This window comes from Convolutriloba macropyga, chromosome 13 (genome assembly GCF_964194025.1).
Source record: "Convolutriloba macropyga chromosome 13, txConMacr16.3, whole genome shotgun sequence".
In the NCBI taxonomy this organism is placed as follows: domain Eukaryota; kingdom Metazoa; phylum Xenacoelomorpha; order Acoela; family Convolutidae; genus Convolutriloba; species Convolutriloba macropyga.
Window position 1 is genome coordinate 41659472 of NC_134480.1, and position 20452 is coordinate 41679923.

At 36.7% G+C, this 20452-nt stretch overlaps 1 protein-coding gene across 1 annotated transcript; it reads right to left on the reverse strand.

Annotated features, from left to right (window-relative positions):
- Nucleotides 1–5415: 5415 nt before the first annotated feature.
- LOC142351591 (uncharacterized) lies at nucleotides 5416–20071 on the reverse strand. Its single transcript, XM_075403707.1, has 4 exons — nucleotides 19522–20071; nucleotides 8774–8898; nucleotides 6559–6934; nucleotides 5416–5810 (listed from the first exon to the last, which is right to left on the reverse strand). The coding sequence occupies exons 1-4, from the start codon at nucleotides 19961–19963 to the stop codon at nucleotides 5539–5541; spliced, it is 1215 nt and encodes a 404-aa protein (XP_075259822.1). The 5' UTR covers nucleotides 19964–20071; the 3' UTR covers nucleotides 5416–5538.
- Between the last annotated feature and the right edge of the window lie 381 nt (nucleotides 20072–20452).

A 20452-nucleotide genomic window follows, 5' to 3' on the forward strand; every position in this document is an offset into this window, starting at 1 on the left:
AAAGTAGATCAACATAACATTTCCACATCTAAAATAGGCGTACAGGACCTGATATTCACACATTATGACTGTTCCACAAAGCATATCACAAATATGCAGTATTGTAAGGTCAATAAATTTGGCGAATGTAAAATCAGACCAGCAGATTTTCAAATCTTTCCAGCCCGATTGCAAACCTTTTCACAAATTCGCACACTCCAAGTACGAGCTTATGCCATACCAGCTAAACTTAGTGACAAAGAGAGCTTCTGTCACAAAATCGCTCTTAAAAGAGGCTTTCGGTTTGATCACGATAATTGGTATGTTAACAATATAGAAAGACCTTTTTTTCCCGCAGAAATTGAAGCTCGTAGAGAACTTGCAGGTGTTGGTCTCATAAGTAAACATCACTAGCTTCCACAAACAATACAATTTAATATACTCAATGGCCCACGCTGGCAAGCAAATATCAAAGCCAAACAAGTCCGTTTTCAACTTGATCGCTACCGACCTTTTGCATTCCTACAATGAAGTATGGTCTATAATCCAAGGGACCATGAATGGATCCCAAATGCCACTGATAACCCCTGGGCTAATTGTCCAGGTAGAAATCCGGAACAGGAATACCATGTCATCCACACACTAGGATGGTCACGTCAATTAAAAAATATCACTCTCACTTTCAATGTAAAATCAGAAAGCATTTGATATGAGAGAATCCGTGTTAAATGTGATCTTGAAAGCGGCTACTGTTCTCCCAACCACGTTATTAAAACCACAGTTATTTCGGAACCTGAAAATCACTATCGTGTTTTGATGTCGGCAGATCATATGTACGAATAATCAAATTCCAAAAACGCGACTTTATTGAAACACTCGAAAAAAATGAAACTAATTCTGATCACAAACACAATGCACACATGTATTCTAGTCGCCTTCAATAACACTTTTACGATGAATCCACATTTTCTGGTTTTGAGGTTCTCACAAAACCTTTACACAAATTTAATGAAGATCGGCCATACTATGCCACACAATACCAAGACTTTTTCATTCAATATAATGAAGGTTTTAACTTTATAACCGGTAAAGCATCAGCTGAATTTAAAGATATAAACGTAACTGTTCCTGAAGGCGCACCTCCCATCACACCTTATACCAAAGCTAACATACGGAATGGATATGTTGTACCCCAAGAATCAACCGTTTATCGTAAATCTGAAAAGTACGAAACATTTAGAAAACAAAATTGGTTTGGTTCTGTACATTCAAATATACAGATTGATGCAAAACACGACTATATGGTTAGCCGAGTCTTATTAGAAATGGACCACACGAGTCGTTCCATATAAAAAAACTTTATGATCATGACCGCGATCCCAAACAGACCGCGCTTATCTTATTAACAGAAAAACTTCCACTTGTAGGATATGTCATCACAGGACAGCGACACACATTTTCTACACTAAAATGTTCAAACGTAATTTCACTTTTTCAGTGTAAACTATTTTCATCACCCTTATATGCACTAGAAAACCAATATTTTGGCAGATTTTACTGCACAACAATTTTGTTTATACAGTCGACACGATTGGACTAAATCAAAAGATAAAATGAAATTTAACCAATTAGTCGATGACGCAGCTGAGCAATTTGAAGTAGCACAAGCAGTTAATTTTGCAGCCCCTGCAAAACAAGCACATTTACAAGCACAATTCTCGCAACTACGCAGCGAATATAGTAATTATTTCCACAAACTCTTTACTAATGGAAAAGAATTCACTCTCCGCCGCCTTAAATGTCGTGACTTAATCAATGGCAACTATTTAAAAGAATCCCTCATAGGAATCTTTGGATACCATTGATACGTATTAAAAGAAATAGCCATAATATGGACTGACTTTATTTTTTACAGTGCGTGCCTATTTGGCCTATTTCGTAGTGCATTTAACACATACAATCTTAAATCACTCTTAGGACCCAGTATCACATGGGCTAAATTTATAACCTCCGGATTCTTTGGAGTATTTTCACAAACAAAATTCCACGTATTACAATGTAATTTAACACAATATAAACCACCATCACCTAAAAAACGACGTAGACATTCTGTCGACAGTTTCACTCCACACTCTCAAAATGAATTGAATCTATTACACAAAAAGTTTTGAAATTCTCTTCCCCAGTACACAATATTTCAAACAAACACCTCATTTCTACACTACCAGCCCCCATTTAGCAATGCTATGAAATACAAATGGGATCACACAGAAAACCTGATTTTCAGTCACTACAACTACACACTTTTCAACCTAACAAGCGTAAACAATCACGTTGTATTTCACACTCAAGGGACTCTTTTGAGGATGATCCTGATTTTCAGGAAGTATAAGAAGAACTTATCTTGAATCTACCAAGCACTCGCATCTAACACTTTGTTATTTTAGTGACTGCACTACAGTTCCCACAACCCAGGACGGTAGCTCACCGATACCTCGAAATGTTGACCCAACGGCATACGACCTCATCATGCGGGAGGTCAAGGACATTTTGCCCTCACTGTTCACCCCGTTGGTGCCACCACCTCCAACGCCGGAGCCAGTTTGCGAGATGCAAACACCAGCCCTCCTCACGATGGCGCAATCCTCCCCACAGCCACAGTCCGTGGACACAGCAAATTAAGCGCGGGTGAACCCGCTGCCTTCACCTGCCACCTCTTCCTCGAGCTCAGGTGAACTACACCTGTATATAGATAGTGACACAAGCTCAGCCTCAATTGCAGTAGGACCACCAAGCTCGTCACAGGAGCTGCTCTTACAAGGCAATACCCAGGTGCCACAGCCGCCTCCACTCTTCTCTGCTGCACACACAGCAGTACCTACATCACAACCACCACCTCAGCCTACAAGAATTCCCTCTTGGGCTGATGAAGTGGCCACAGCGGAACAGTCCGGCCGCTCCACAACAGAGACCGTCATCCCCAACCGTGCACACTCTGGTAGGATTCGTGGATCACGACCACGATTGCAGCCACTGGTATACCCACCACCACTGATGCCAACAATCCACACACAGCGTCCACCTGCACCCTCACCGCAGTACTGCCCGGCCATACCGATTCTTAGAACACAACAACTTTTTCCGCAACCACCTTCTTACGATCGACCAACATCGACGGACAACTACCCTTGTACAGACCCCTCACTTAGAAGACGCCCACGAGCGACAGCTCACGAGGTATATCCAGTTCACTCCTCCTCGATACAGGCTTCACAGTTGCCTGCTCGTCACACCGCGAGCCCTTCACGAGGCCCACAGCCCTCGTCCTCTCGTGGCAGAGGAAATCACTTTGCACCCACACAAGGGATTACCCATCGGTCCCAAGAACCCAACTTCCGGTTTCATGAATTCACCAATCTTCTCGGTATTAATACCCTCCAAAGAATTCATGTGCCGGAGCGTATTAATTATACCTCCACTCCACCTCAGCATACACTAAAACCCACAGCAAGTTCCTGCTCTCTTGGACAACTGGAAAACGAATTTGTTCAAGAGGGACGGGATAGCGATCTTGCACAAGAATGTCTCCACTTCCCTATTAATCATCGTTTCACAGCAGAACGATTCTGAAACCAGTCAAAATACTTCTTCGCTCTTGCAGATCGCCCGAATGACTACCTTAATATCTTCTTTACTCAAGACACTGCCCCCTACCGAATTTATCAGAAGTATAACCCCTTCTATTTACAATTCGGCTTCTTACATCCCACACAGATGTCATCAACACCACCCACAAAGTTAGTCGAGTGATGATGCTTCTTCACACAATGCACAACTACCTATTTGTGCAACACCACTTTCACCGAACCAATCCAATCATCCACATGAATTCGCGTCTACAGTACGCTAACACCAAACTAACGTCACCTTACTAAATGAATTACAGCTACATAATTCAACCCAACTATTGCGAAGGCACCCTCCGTAAATTTGATCCTATCAAAAATTACTTGATTTTTCCTCCACTGTACCCGAAAGGGACCCGTCATATCTTCGTTCCAATCGAGTACCTACAATGTTTAGAAAGAGGCGCCTTGAAGTGTACCCATGGCCACACTTTCAACCTCTTCTACAGGGATTGGATGGCGGATAAACTGGATAATCGCGAACCCTCCCACGAAGAAACGCAGATCTCTACCTCCTCCCGTTGCAGCCCCACTGCAACGTTGACCTATATACCCGCGCCCTAGCTGCTTGTTTAGCGCGTGATCCGGAATTCTTAGCATTCTTCCGCGATCCAGGCAGTCGAGCTCCAGACTTTGAGTTCGAATAGCGGACGTAGGCCACAACCCTACATCACACATCGGGCTCACAGACCCTCCAATGCAAGACTCACGGTTCTTGAAAAACTCCTTTAAACTCTTAATATTGTTTTTCTTCCTTTATATTTCTTCCTGTATCACGTCTATATAACTTATTTCTTGTATATATTCCTTTCTTCCTTTACACAATTGAAGATTAGGATCAGTTTTTTCTTCTTCCTCCCGGTTGGGACTTTTCAAAGAAGGCATTAAATTTTATTAATAAATTTTTTAGGGAGAGCAGCTCCCACAGTAGACAGTAGCTACATAATTGATTTCCACCAGAAGGTAAGCTGGTAAGTCCGACTGGTTCAAACCTTGTACCAGGTGGAGATAAACAAAAATCTCCTCATACAGAAACCAGACAGAGACTACGGACTACGAGCGCTCCTCCAACTGGGAACAAATCCTCACTACTTGACAGTGAGAGTAGTTGGGCATAATCTAACAGGACAGACGTCACTGGCCAGCACACCCTGTAACTGGCACCCTTACTAGGTTCTGCAATCAAGACCAACCCCTCACTGACGACACTAGTCATCATTTTACTGACCGGGACTTCAGACGACGGCACAAGTCACAACTTTGCTTCAGAGAGAACACAACTCTTCACCACACCTTTCATTGAGGATGACACATCCAACGTATTTCTGCTACAGTCCACAAATTCGGATTTGAAACTCTCAACCCGGGATGGATGAAGCAGTAGAAATACTGGATGTACACCTCCATCCAATCAGAGACTGAGAAGACACTATTATCTTTTATATAGAGAGAACTTCACTAACTATAACCAGTCTATTAGTTGGATACACCATGTGTATACTTTTGAATCCGGTGCTGTGCTTTATTACCACCGTAATAATAGAAGTTTATCTTCAGTGTTTTACCGAGTCGGTTAGTCTGAGAGATATAGGTAAGCCTACTTCGCGCGCAGAAATAAGTAGCCCTAGCTCTTTATACCTTAAGGCTGTAAAAGGAGCCAATCTCGGGTCTGCCTTACTATTTTTTATCGCACGTTTGAAGATTATGGCATCGTAATAATAATTATGGGTCTTATTTTTAAAAATGGGTGTTCAATAAAAGCTAATATCTCTCTTTAATTTCTTTTTTGAGAAATACAATTATACATGACGTTCAATATGGCAAATTTAGTGTGAAAGATCTGCTCGTTTATATACACTCCAACTGTTTTTATCTACACAAAAGATTGGTCATCAAAATCACTGATATCTCTCCTCTGATCTCTCATACGTCCACTGCTGTTCCTTCTGTCATTGGGGTACTTCACCCTTTGAGGGCTAGTCGGGCTAATCGGGGACATGGGGGAGGGTGAAAAGTCGTTGTTGGTGTCTCTTCTGGGTCTGCTGAATGAGGAGGCCGAAGAATTGCGTGAAATCTTCCGACTGAGAGAGGTGGAGTTAAGAGGAGGGCGGGTCTGATTGGGTGGGTTGCTGAGACGCTTGTCATCTAAACCAAATGTGATTAGATATTCACGTTGTCATTTTGTAAGCCACTTGGATCTCACTCTTGTAAGACTAAATCGAATGTCAAAAAATCTTAATAATACTTAATAAAATACTTAATAAATGATATATAAAATTATTGAACCAATCTGAAAACGAATTTGTTATTTGCAATAAAATGATACAAAGTGAAAATGATTTTAATTTTATAAAGTTTGTCAACCTTGAGGGTAGTATAATTGGGCCAAAAAATGGTACGCAGGCGACGCTTTCTTACGCTCAAAACCAACGCTTCCGTTCAAACCAAATTGCACCGCATCTTTTTTTGTTCAAAAACAACAATGCCGCACAACATACCGAAGCTTTTTTGCAATGTTTTGTTCGGTCATCTTGCTGAGAAACTCAACATTGGCCGAGATTGAGAAAATACGAGAACGACTCCCTAGTGATAACCGGATTCAAACTCAGATCTTGAAGAATTAATTAACAATTGTTCTGATGCTCTAAAATGTGTGTTTTTATGAATTAAGCTATAAGAACCCGTTCCGTAACTTGAATTTATTTAAAAAATCGATCAAAATTCATGATCGTGTAATGTTCTTGCAAATTTTTGGATTCTCGGAAGAATGGGAAGAAAACTTGTTACGGTTGGAAACAATAATGAGTAGAAAAATTAAAAATTAAAGTGGCTATAATACATTTTGCCAACATGTTTTTTATTTGCAGAATATAACAAAATTTGTAAAACTAACCTGGTTGATAATTAGGTCTATTGAAGCTGCCGTTTCTGCTGTTGAAGCTTGATCGCATGCTCGACCGATCGCCGAAAGAGGGCGACTTTTTGGGTTTTTTGGGCAAACTGTCGTACTGCACCCCCTCCTCATACTCGTAATTCTCCTCACTGGGTTGTCTCTGTAGCTTTGGGTAAAATTTGACCACATTTGAGTCGGGTTTGAACATTTTCTCGAGTTCTTCTTCACGAATTAAGCAACAGTAGTAGTAACACACGCAGAATATCGTGAATGTTATAGCCAGCAGTAAAATGACTAATAGAAAGATTATGTTTCCAATTTTGGCCCCTTCGAGATTGGTGCAGACGTCTTTTTCCGCTATCAGGTGAAAGGGTTTCTGAAACAAACAAAAACACCTCACGACAAAATAAAACTGCCCCCCCCCCCCAAACGAGTAAGGGTAGAATATGATAAGTGATACTTCGTTAACCCCGAGAAAGAAAAAAATGACAACTTAATAAGACATGCATGATCTTGACATTTCTTGCAAAACTTGGAACATCTTGCCAATAAAATGGAAATGCCAACATTTCCTGGTAAATCTTGATAAGATCTTGGCGAGATCTTATCAAGATAAACCAATAAAATTTCTTGGCAGCTCTTGACAAAATCTTGGCAAATCTTGATAACACTTTATCATATCCAAATGCTGTTCGATGTATCTCGTCCCAGGAGAAGAAACAAAGTCCTGAAAACTCAAAGTGAAACCAAAATGAGCGCAAAGTGAAATTTTCAGCCTTAAAACCATTTATTGCTTTATAGTCAAATAATTAACCCGAAAATAGTCGGCAAGGGACGACCTAAAGTGCCTAGAATTAAATATATTTTTTGTTTCGGCTTCATATCATTTTGTTTCAAGTCAGTTTCTGATTCTTTTTTATTATAATAGAAAGAAAATAAGAGATATTTCGAATAGCCAACTGCTAAAATTTGAAATAACATACCCCTTCTGATCCCTTGTGTGTTATTGGACATAATTTAGTAGCATAAGGATGTATTGGAGTTTTAGGACGCTTTATGTCAAGATTTTATCAGTTTCAACTTCAAACTAAATTTGTTGCTCGACTAAAGTAAAGTTTTTCACTTGATTTAAGTATTTCTTGTCAGCAGGTCTGTTTTTCTATCTCCACTAACTCCAACGTGAGTTAACTAACTAACACCAAGTTTTAATCATTATTGCAAGTTTTTCAATGTATATTGGCATAAAAAAGTTATAAAGTTTCATTGGAAATCGACGTCAGCACATGCATTATGGTTTCATTTGACATTGATAGTGTCACCTTTTTCTAGGCAAAGCAAACCATTATCAGTGTAAAATAACCATCAGATTTTTCACCTAAGCTCATGAAAACAAAAAAAACGTTCGAGGGCGGCGAAGAGGGACAAGTGTGACAACACAAAATGATTTATGTTAATCTGCTTAACTGACCAAATTTTAAACGTTTTCTGACAAATTTTGATTTTATTTGCTTCAAAAACATTTATAGTTATTGATAATTAATGTTGTTGTATCAAAATCCACAAATTTAATCAGGAGTAAATTTTATCAAGTTCTTCAAGTATCACTCAGGAATCTAACCACTCCGTTCCGGTTGGAGTTCAGCTCTTAATGATTTTGTTTAGGACAATTCTTTGTCTTTTTGTGCAGAAAATGATAGACGTAACATAATTGAATTTTTTTCAAGAATATTGACAGTAAAGTGGTTTATATAAAACTGTAGAGGAAGAGAGTTATGCCAATAGCCTTGTTATCTTTAGACTTTTTTAGCAAAAAAATTTGGTCAGTCGGTTCTGATATATGTACTAATCTTTATTGATAAAGCAAACTCGAGAACTTTCACTACTCAATGATTGACAACTTTCCTACCTTTGGAATTAATCTTTTCTTTAAGATTTAATTGTGTAAAAATAAGTTATTCCACTTTTTTCACCATCATTATGGCAACACTAATGGGTTAAAAATCATTATTTTTACACTCTTTACCCTCTTTTTCGCGTTATTTTTTGTAAAATCTTTGGCTCGGGGTTTGTCTTGATAAAACGATGAAACCTACCCATTATTTTAATCTCTGGAGATGTTATAGTTGGACCATAAATTGAAAAACTCATTCATAATTGCACGGATTTTTTATTTTTTTTTCATTGGTCTGAGTGGAAGAGATGAACTTGATCTTACCCCTTTGAACTCCGGTGGAGAGGCACAAGTTAGAATAGTCTTGTCAAAGAAAGCTACATGGAATATCCTGTCCAGCTCTGTTTTTAGTTTGCAGTCACAGTGCCAGGGGTTGCCAGATAGATCCACTGAAAAAGAGATGAAACAGATTTATTTAGAATTAAATTAGAATTACAATTATTATTATTAACCTTTTCTGAACTTGCGTCATTGATTCAGGAGGTTTAGAATTTAGATTTTCTTGATTACAGATAATTGATCACGGAATTGACAGATTATATATTTACATATTATAGAAATTGTTGCAGTGACCGCCTTAGGACTACTCAGGAAATCATTTTTTGTTCCGACCCCCACTTTAGTGGGGAGGGAGGAACTATATACTCAACTGGGTTTTTTTGTTCAGTCAACTTTGGCCGACCGATATATTCATCGTAGAGAATTGTGAGTGGTGTCATTAAAAAGCTCGACCGGCGTAGAATACGGAATCAAAACGATTTTTTTCGATTTTCGTATTTTTGTTCACATTTTCACATTCGACTGTTTTTGTTCACATTTTCAGTAATTTTTGCTAAAATTTGGAAAAATTTCGCTAATATAATTCAAAATAAGTTAAAATTTTTAACGGCAGAGTGCTTTTGTTACCGTTAGAGATAGAAGAGCGTTGTTGAATTGATTGATTGAAGTTTTTTTGACTAAAAATTTTGATAAAATTTTCAAAATTCAAACTTCTTTCATCAAAAATGGCACAAAATATGTTTTTTGGTCCACTTCGTTAAAGTTTGCCAGACTTAGTGACCTAGAAACCTTAACACAGGCTCCTTAATCTCAAACAAAGCGTTAGTTGCAATTAGGCGCCGTATGAAAGTCTTCTGGAATTAAAAGTTTGCCGTTTTTGCAGATTTAAATCGATAACTATAAAAAATGTATCTTTTTTTTTCAATATTTGAAGAATTCCACTCAACAATTGGTCTAATTCGCAAACACTTGGAACACTTGGTTTATGGGGCGCGCGACAAAATCAGGGAGAGGTTCGATAATATCATGGACTCTTAGAATCAGAGACTTTTTGGTTCGTATTTTGATGCCGCCTTTTTCAAAATATTTTGTTTTTGTTTTTTTAATGTTAATTGCTGACAATATTTTTTATTTAAGGCTCCGTTAATGACAGCTCCAATTTACGTAACTTTGAGGCCAAATGTAGATTCTGTTTGTTTTCAGAGAACCAAAGGGTTTTTATGGCTTTGAGGAAGAGCTTTAGTAAAATTTAACTGAACTCTTGTCTTTTGCTTTCAATTGTTATTATTTTGGCGGTCTGATTTTTAAGTTTAACCACTCAAAGATCTAAATTTTTTTCCTGTAAGGGTGCATGTGAACCTTTTCCATTCATTCGGTTCTTACCTACTGTCTCTTAGGTTATTGAATGTGTTTGTTTTAAGGAACTGTCTGTGATTTTTTGAATTTGTCAATTTTTTATATAATTTTAGTCAACATTTTGCTTATTCTCAGTAAGTACAGGCAAAACTTTCCTCTTTAAAGAATAAAAACCAAATTCGTGGCCGATTGCTTTAACAGAAGGTTTTCTTGCTTTTGGTACTACGAGTTTTCATACAAAAATTTCGGATTTTTGTGCATAATTGCCCATTTTTGCTGTTATTTTTGGTTCTTTTGTAAATTGTAACATTATTTAACAATCTAAAAGAAAAAAACTTTACAACATTTGAAACATAGAATAATTTTTGCCTGCATAACATATAGTTTGAAGAGCTGTGAAAACGTTCTCTTGCAGAAATTGGTAGCGTTTATTTTTGCCCTTTATTTGTTGTTAATTTTTGTTGTCATGTGCCAAAAATTGTGTAATCAAAGGTCTCGCCCAGTGACCAACTATAGATAAACCAGTGAGCTTAAATAACTGATATCGGTAAATAACTAATGGCTGTTTTGACTTTCGAATTAAATTTCTAAAAAAAAGAATATTAGTATTCTTCACCTTATCCCTTTTTGTTCTGGTTTGCGTTTTCTTTCGTATTTTACAATGTTGTATCAATTTGCATAAATTGGCGTCATTATTTAGAGCTCTTTATAGTCTTTTGTTGAATCAAACAATAATTTTTCTGTTGTTTAAAATTTTTAAATGATGTCTTCAGGGCTTAGGCAATTTGTTTCAGAAGAGTTTTGTGATTTTTAGATACTTTTCAGTTATTGTGGTTAGTCGTTTTACAAAAGATGTTATGATGATCAAAGGAGACGCAAATGAAGAGTGTTTATTCTCGCGGTTAAAATCTTATAAATTAAATAGCTTCAAAAACTGTGGTTTCATAAAGTTGTTTGTGAAACTTATTAGTTCAGCTTATATTTAATGTTATTTTATAGTCATATAGTTTAGTCTCGTTAAGAACAGTCGCAATTAGTTTTTCGAGTATTTGCAAGACAAACTTTCTACTCTTTTAGTCGATAGTTTTTGTTGGCTATGAATTTTGAAAATATTTGTTTTTAAAAAAAATGATAGATTTTTGAAATCTGCCAATTTCATTTCTGTTTAAATTGTAGCTAAGCATCTCTATATACAATTCAAATCATTTAACTTTTGTAATACTATTTGCCTTTCATAACGGTTTTATGTTCCTCAAATGGTCTTTCTACTTGGAATAAGCAGATTTCGTAAAACCCAATTTCGTGATTTTTACAAATTTGCCCCTTTTTTGAGGGTTTTTGTTTTCTTTTCGCTTGTCACAATAATGACGTCATTTGACTCAAAAATGTTATCATCCCCAAAAAATGCAAACGTAGTTTTTTTGTTTCTAGTTATCAGCTTAAAATTCATTTGATTGGGGGAACATGGTTTTCGAGTATAACTTTTTGTGCAAATTTTTCATTTTTGCCTGTATTTGTCGTTCTCTTGTAGTCGTATGACATATCCTGGAAAATGAAAGGCCTCAATTGCTGTCTATTGAGGTATAAAAGACTCTCTCCATGATTTCTTTTGATGCGTAATGTTTACGCCTAATGCGTAATATTTAATGCCTAATCAGTTCGAATTTAATTCTATTGTTTTAAAAAAAGCAATTTTTTGATAAATTTTTGCCGTTTTTGCTAATTTCTAGTCAACTTGTTGCCAGGTTGCATTGAGGGAAAAGCCCATAAATTGTTTCAAAAAGAACCGGGTAATCTTTTTAGTAGAATTTTTTTCTGATGCCATTTTGATTTGGTTAATAGTGGTTTTCACAAAATGGACAGAAGTTTTGGTCTCAATTAATATTTGTAACTATTTAATTTTTTGCCGTTTTTTGGTCGTCATATTATGGTAGCCACAAGTCTCATAGGCGCTCTAGAGTGCATTGTTTTATTCTGTTAGTAGTTTGTTGAACGATATGTTGATGTGTTAACTTTTTTTAATCTCTTAGTCATCTGGTAGACTTTTAAGTGAAAACTGCAGATGAGCGGGGTCGGAACTTAATGTCCGAACGCACATTAACGTCGAGCCTCCTCGCCTAATTTGAATTTTTAAAGGACGCAAATGTTTAGGATAAGAAAACAGTTACTAAAGTAACAAGAATTTTATTACTTTAATAATTGAATTCAAAATGTCCTAAATGTACAAAAAATCACAGGTAATTATAGTTCTTAGCAGTTTGAAAATTTAAAGATGCGTCAAGTTATAGATTAGCTGATATGGGTTAACTTAAAACCTAGGTGTGAACAAGTTTTCCCCATGCACTATATGAAAATTATTAATGCAGTTTTTTGCCTTTAGTAATGTGTCGTCCTATCCTGAGAGCGTGTCATTGGTATCCACAGGGATGATAGGTGAGATGGTCCATGATCATCCTTAATGATAATTAGATTAAATTATACAATAAATATACAATAATATACAATAATTAGACAATAAATCACCCAAATGAATGGTTTAAGTACACTGACAAGTTTGTGGTTTGAAAATTTTTGAAGAGTCTGGTTCGAATTAGGAAACAGTATTCAATATTTTTTCAACAACATCAAGCAAGGGAGCTTTGCTTTTAGATCGCTGTTTCAAAGTAAACTCCTAAGTTCTGTACTCTGCGATATATCACATACTTCTTCTTCTTTTTACGAAAGTTCTAGGGATAGCTGCTCCAAATATTTCGGCCCGTTTTATTTGTCTGCTCGAAGTTCTCCTGGCCTCTGAAGGTTGTTGTCTCTACTGCTCTCAGCTTGTTGAGTCAGTATATTGCTGATTAGTAAATTATACCTGATGTCATCAGGTTCCAGCCGTGAAATTTGCCTGTCTCTAACAAACACTGTCTTGTTTTATTTTTCCGGCTGGATGAATGAAGTGGTCAATTCTTTGCGGATAAAAAAGGTGACTGGAACTGCTGGTAAACGGCTCGTGGCTTTGATGAGGACTGCTTCACAGATCAAAATCATTGACAGCTGGATGTCCTAATTCCAGTTCCAACTGGAGTTCCGCAGGGTTTCTGCCGCGCGTCTTGGAAGTGTTCCATGTGTATTCCTTGCCCTCTGTAGGAAAGCACCAATTGATGCCTTCATATTTGGACTTCAGGCTGGAACAGCCGGTACCACTGTGAGCCGCCCACCAGGTCAATTTGTTCTTGGATGGTAGAGGGTGACTCCCTCAGTTTAGTCCCCAGTGATTCGCACCAAAGCTTTGTGTCACAACCTACAAACTCGTGAGCATAGCCTGATGCTAACGTTTTTGGAATACCAAATTTTGCAAAAAATTTTTCTCAAGTACACTGTCTCTGTTTGTGAAATTTTGTTTCCAGCAGGGAAAGCTTCTTTTAACAAGATATTACCTTGGTCCTTAACAAAACACTGGTCCAAATGCAGTCTTTCCTAAATGTCTGCTTCTGGCCCAGTAGATACTGTTGTCCCCAGGCTGGGCCTCTATTCTCGGCTTTCTTTACACTATCTGACGTATTAAAAATCTTCTTCACTGATGCCGGGCAACCATCTGAACTATTCTTCTTGTTGCATTTTTTCCGGAATAGGTCTCATGGACTCTGACCATTACGACAAGTCTTATTTTGGGTGGAGTGAAAGGTACCACACAACGAAATATCATTCCGTAGTGGACGGTCATAGGTTTTCACCGATGTTGAAAGCCTTTCTCAGCTCCAGAGCATTCTTTCCAACAACCATTCTTCATTTTTTTGATGATATCTTGAAATGTTTTATTCGATTCCAGCTAAGCTTTGATGTCTGATTGGGTTACCAGGATGATTGTACGCAATATATATTGCTGAAGGCAAAACAGACCCCAATATTGTCACAGTCATTGTTAAAATCTGGTAGGCTCAAAACAGCAGCACGGGCAATCTTCTTTCCGGTTGTGTATTTCAATTCGTAGTCGGATCACATCAGTGCTTTTCCCCTCTAGTAATTCTTGCTGGTGTCGTTTTTGTAATTTTGAGATAATTATGAGTTTTGTCGTCAATAGGTAGAGTGATTCTCATTTCACGCATGATTGTTTTTCAAAAATGTGATCACATAAAAAGTCAATCAATATTGGAATAGTACTTTTGGCGAGTGATAATTGTCTGTAGTGAGACAACTCCGCTTACTTTTATCTGAGGCCTTATTTGTAACGGTTGCCTCTTTTGTCAAGCTGTAGGGCTGAAATAATGAGTTAGAACACAATTCAATTGTGATGTCTTAAAAAGTTTTGGTTCTTTTATATCAATCTAAAGTTCTCTTTTTGAAATTTCTTCAAAACTAACATCATTGTTGCTAAAAATTGTATCAGTTGACCGCAAAAATTCGATAAACCAACAAAAGACTCATGTTGTTTCATGTCTGAGAATGCATTGCATTTTAGATTTTCTCTACTTGCTTCGGGTCTAGCGATTTTCTCTCTTTAGAAGCAGATTAACCACAAAAACTAACGAATCGGACCGGCTTTGACCTGCGTTTGTTTTCGTTGACAGTAAAATTTGTCTCATGTAGTCAAATTTTATTGAAAGCATTTGCTTGTGGTAAGGTTCCTTCGTTATTCCCTATACCTGTACAATTGAAAGATGACCACACACTTGATTTTTTTGACAGTTAACTCGAAGAAAATCAGGAAGCTTGATAAAGAGTTCTTCGAGCCTCGAGGAAGCCTGCTGATCTTGAAAAATAATCGAGATTCGTTGATTGTTCAATTTTTTTTGCATCCTCGTCAATTTCAATTTCATAGTATTTGTCTGACAGATCAATTTTGCCAAACAATGAGTGCTCATGGGGATTGTGGAACATGCTCAGCATATGGAGGATTAGAAAAATCTCTTCCGTTATTTTGCTCTATAATGCAAACTCTCAGGTCCATGCACAAACTCAAAGTCCGATTTTTGTCCCGCTGCCTCATTACAATTGATGCCTTAATTACACCATCAGGTTGCTCAACCTCCAAAACTCCATGTCTTACAGCGGTCGCAAGTTTCCCTTTAACCCTCTCTTTTAAATGTAGGTGTATCTCTATGGCCCAGCAGAACATTGGGTATGATCCCAGCATGAGTTTCACATGCGCTTTCTAACCTTGACTGCAAGTAGTCTCTCATCACACACTGTGTTTCTGCTTTCTTGTGGTAGTATGCTTCGCCCAAGTATCCCAAATTCTTCGTCAGACAGTACAACTGCTAATTGAAGTGTTTATATTTAATTTTGTTCCTCCCAAAATCACATGTGAGTGATCCCAGAAGCATCAGTTGATGACCATCATTGGCTTCAAGAGGTCTGATTCTCCAGTCTAACTGATTTTTACCAAACTCAGTCCAGATGAATGATGATATCAAGGTTATATCAGCACTGGTATCAACCTGCATTCTAAATTTGTAGTTTTCTTATGGAATGTACTCCCGTTTCAAAGACAAGTTAAACTTGTTTTACCCTTTTAGAGTACAATCTCAACGTTGTCTTGGAAGATTCTTAACCACCAAGTTTACCTATTTTCTCTCAGAAGATTTTGAGTTGCTAAAACTTACTTGAAATAAGCTGGTATTTCAAGTAAGTTTTAGCACTTCTGCACTTTTTAACTTCTGCACTTTTTAACAAAGTGCCGGCTCTTTCCACAGGTGTCTTATTATTCGTTCAAAACCGGCTTCTTGATGTGTGGCTCGCCTCCACATCTATTGCATAAAATACCAATGAAAAAGATAACAGTTCACTGATACCAGTGAACTTAACTTTTGGTTTCTTAAAGTTTTTCGAAATTATATCGCGCTTCTTCTTTTATTTGCCGTCTGATACCTGTTGAAGAACTTGCACACGTCATTGTTTAACTTCTGAACTGCGCGTCTTGTGTCATTTCAGAAGGTGTCATTGCTGGTTTTTCTGCCGTCTAGTAGTGTTAATTTTTCATCAAGGGCTCTCAAACTTGAGATAGATTTTACTTTTGCAACTCCTCCTCGGAATTGGATGCTGTTTTAAGAGTATCGAAGTCAATGTAGCGTGCTTCTTCTATACAACACATTGAAATTTATCTTAAAAGTCTCCTACTCCTTGGCTTCATTTCTTCCCGTGTCCAAGGAGTAGGAGAATTTGAAGATAAATTTCAAACGCCTTGTATAGAAGAAGCACGCTACTCTGACTTCGATACTCTTAAAACAGCATTCAATTCCGAGGAGGAGTTGCAAAAGTACAATCTATCTCAAGTTTGAGAGCCCTTGATGAAAAATTAACACTAATAGACGGCAGAAAATCCCTTTCTGCCCTTTCTGCAGTTATTACGCCCTTTCTGCCGTTATTACGCTCTCTTTGAAAGAAATGTAGTTGTCCTAGTCTGTTTTCTCTAAAAGGAGTATTTAATACCTACTTAGGACTCATTAGACTCCTAATGATCGAGAGCGAGTCTTGGCCGTACATGCTAAGAAACAAGTTTACTACCTGTAGGTCCACAAGGGTCCAGTATTTGTTGATTTTTTCGTCTTTTTCTCTGCACTACTTTTAGCGACAAATGACATTTGTGGTTAACATTTGCCACAACAGACATTTGGACAGTACAAAATTCAGCATTCTGCAGATTTAAATTTTGCTGGTCGGTTGTTCTGGACACCATTGTCATGATCGCGAGAACTAGTATGAAGAATTTAATTGTGTTAATAATTGAATTCAAACTGGCCTCAATTAAGATTCGTGGTTAAAGTACGTATCAAAATGAACATTTTCAGATCCGTTTAGATGTAGATTAGATTATATGGTTTAGTTTACGGCTTGGGTTACAATAAGTTTTTATCCTTACATTGTATAGCAAGTAAAAGTGCAGCTTTTTTACTTAAAACCTTGTCCTCACAACCTGAGAGCGCGCCATTGGTATCCACAAGAATTATTTTCGAGTTGCTTTATGATTGATGATGGGGAGGTTGAAGTTATCGACCAAACTTTGATTATGTACTCTGATATTTTTGTCATTTAATTAAAATTTAGGCAACGTTTTGGTTCGAATTAGAGGACAGCTTTAAATATCACTTCACAAAACTCAGGTAAGAAAGATTTCTCTTGATATCGAAAGTTCACCTTAAACTACTATGTTCAGTTTTTCGCGTTATATCACATATTGTTTTTATGTTCAATATTGTCCGACTCGCTTTAATAATTTTTTGTTTTTTTACTTAATTTTCCTAACCGTTGAAGGTTTCTTACGCCCGGATATCTTTAATAATGCATATAGGTTCTCTAATGCGTGGAGCATAAAAAATTTATTAATGACATAGTTGACCCATTTGTCGGACTGCAAAAAGATTCGATTCAATCCATAAATGTAGAAACAAATTTTTTTTTTGAAAAAAAAATTAAAACCAATCAACCAATAAAAAAACCAATACACGTGAATTAACGAATTGTTAGCTGGCGTTATGAAAGAAAAGATCGTCCTCAACAAATTTACCGATTTCCTTGAACGTTTTCGCGATGATAAAATGAATGGCGTGATATCAAAATGACGGTTCATGAAGTTTATTAAGGTTAAAAACTCTAAAAATTTATTTCATTTTTCGCAAAAATGCGATTGTGCAGACAAAAATTGAAAGAGGAGGACAAAAATATTTATAAAAAATCCTGCGTGCAGTAAAAAAAAAGTTGATGCTGTGTAGTAAATCTCTTACCTGCGCCGAAAACCAGATTGTTTTTAAAATTTATACCCGGTAATCGAACATTGCGAATAAGCTTTTGGGACCCGTACCTTCCTTAAAGTCTGTCATAATTCTTATATTACCAAAATCTAGTAAGACTTTAAGCGTACCAAAAAAACCAACTCAATCCTCTGTTTACCGAAATAACTAAAAAACTAAATACTATGGAATAAAATTTTGACCTTAAACTTGCCACAACACAATTTATACCGACAACCTAAAATGTGATAAAAGGAAAATTTTCCTGATTTTTCAAGTTAACTTGAAACAAATAGAGAGTAGCTAAAATACGTTCAGACGTTTGATTTGGTTCAGACGTTTGATTTGAATGAATATGGTTCAGATGTTTGATTTACCCTTCTTGACCTAAAACAAAAAAAATGGTTGTGTAGTTCTTGGACATATTGTGATGTTCCTCACATTAACTTAATCACTTGCCCTTGATTTCTTGAAACGTTCTTCATTAAATCAATTAAGACGCAGGCCATTTTGAGGTTTATGGTAGATTTTTCACAATAGCAAAAATGATTTTTTTAAAACTACCAGTGAATTACCAAGGGAAAAGTCTGTTATGTGTTCTAAGCTCCCATATCAATTTCTCACCATTTACTATGTGATGCAACAGTTTTAGCCGTGCAAATACAAAGTGAACGAGTTGAGAGCCACCTCAAAACTAATTCTCAACTTCAAGAGCTCTAGCTGATAGGAAATAAATTTGTGCTAAAATTTTCTTGTTTTCGGACGACTTTTTTGAAATATTCTAACCGTCCAATCAGAAATATCACCTTCACTTTGTTCACATTTTTCGAATCCTTTTCACGTCAAAGTATACATACCTAATATAATACTGTCGTTTGGAGTTTGTCAGAAAGTTCTAGGTAAAACTCAAATATAGTATTGTTTGCTGGTCATTTTTCAGGTATTGTTACCTGCAGTTTTGATTACCTGCAAAAGTTGCAAGTGAACTAACCCAGACATTTTTTAGAGTTTGATGGTTTTAGATAAGGAAGCTTTTCCGCTGAGACGTTTTATTTTATCACTATTCCTAAACTCCTATCATTAATCAGCTTATAGCGGTGCTCGATTGCTGAGGATTTGATTCTGATTTGTCGTATCAGCGCAATTGGCTTGAAACTAGAGCATACCTCATATTGCAAGTAAACAACTTCTTCCTTATCAGTAAAATTTCTCGTCGAGCAGACCAATTTGACACGCTATTTCTTTCTGTACATTTTTTTCTGACTTTATTTCTTTTCCGTCTTTCGTTACATTTAAGGTAATCATCTGCGAAGCACTACAGACAGAATGTAGCTCGTTTTTAAATGGTTTTACTTTAGAATTTATATTGAATTATTGGTAAATATGTTGGCGCCTCAGATTGAGTTTTTCCTAACTGTTTTTATTTTCATCACATCTTTGGCAATCTCGAAATAATTAAGGGCGAAGCAATTGCACTAAATGTCCCTAATTTTCAACAAAAATCTCGCTCTTTTTTTGTCTCGCAAAAATCCCGTGTGACATTTTGAGTTGCATAAAACTCACTGAAAAAATATGCTTGAATTCGATCAACAAACATTTTTTGATTTACAATTTGAGCCGAGCTTACTATTTTCATATGCTGAAGTAGTAGTAGACAGCACGTACCTGTAACTGATTCACTTTCCAGTTTCCAAAACGCCTCAAACGACAAAAGTTCCATTTCATTCCCACTCAAATTAACAAGTCGCAAATTGGGAAACCCCGAAAAACTTTCTTTCCCAATTTCCTTCAAACCAGAATTGTTCATTAAAATTTCCTCAATCTGTTGCGTAGCTCTAAACGTATCTTCGTTCACGCTCTCTATCTCACTTCCGGAAGCCGATTTGAAGAGTTGCAGCTCGGGATGTAAAGTCGGGAATTTGATGACGTCAGCGACCGAATTGAGACGGCATTCGGCGGATTTTGGTTCCGCTCGTTCCGAAACAGAAGAGTAAAAGTCAGAACATGAACATTCGCTGGGACAATTGAACTCTAGATTTGAAATAATGTTAAAAAACGCAAAATTAAATACTAGTGTAAAATACATGTTCATGTTTGAAACAGCCATTTTTAAGCTCTGTGGTTTAGCTTTATATTAAATTGATCAAACAACAGCAGTTCTGGTCACAAACATTGCAAGCTAAAACGTGAAAAAGCAATCACAAGCAAATACTTAAAGAATGATAATTTGTTTAATTTTGTTAAATGCATAAGCAGAATTGAGAGACAAAACTTTAAGTCAAATTGTCAATCAGTCACTGCTTTGAATAAATTATTGTTCAACTATCCTTATAAAACGCAGTTATAATACTCACTAGTATTTAAAATGATGTTTTTAATATGGTAGGTTCTTATATGGTAAACTAAGCCTGTTCCAACTACGCTTTTTAAAAAAGATGTCCATGGTACTGATGTATAAGATTTCCTGCAAAGAGTTTGTTTGACATTTTTGAGACACTTTTTGTGTTCATTGTGCCGACCTTTTTTTCAGGAAAGTGGGATCACACACACACACATATATATATATATATATATATATATATATATATATATATAT

Bases quoted from the DNA above. Each gene is read 5' to 3' on its own strand.
- LOC142351591 (XM_075403707.1), bottom strand. From the start codon at position 19,963: ATGGCTGTTTCAAACATGAACATGTATTTTACACTAGTATTTAATTTT. The intron at 6,935-8,773 runs GTAAGATCAAGT...TGTTTGTTTCAG, and splicing joins CTCCACCGGAGTTCAAAGGG to AAACCCTTTCACCTGATAGC. The intron at 5,811-6,558 runs GTTAGTTTTACA...CATTTGGTTTAG, and splicing joins TAGACCTAATTATCAACCAG to ATGACAAGCGTCTCAGCAAC.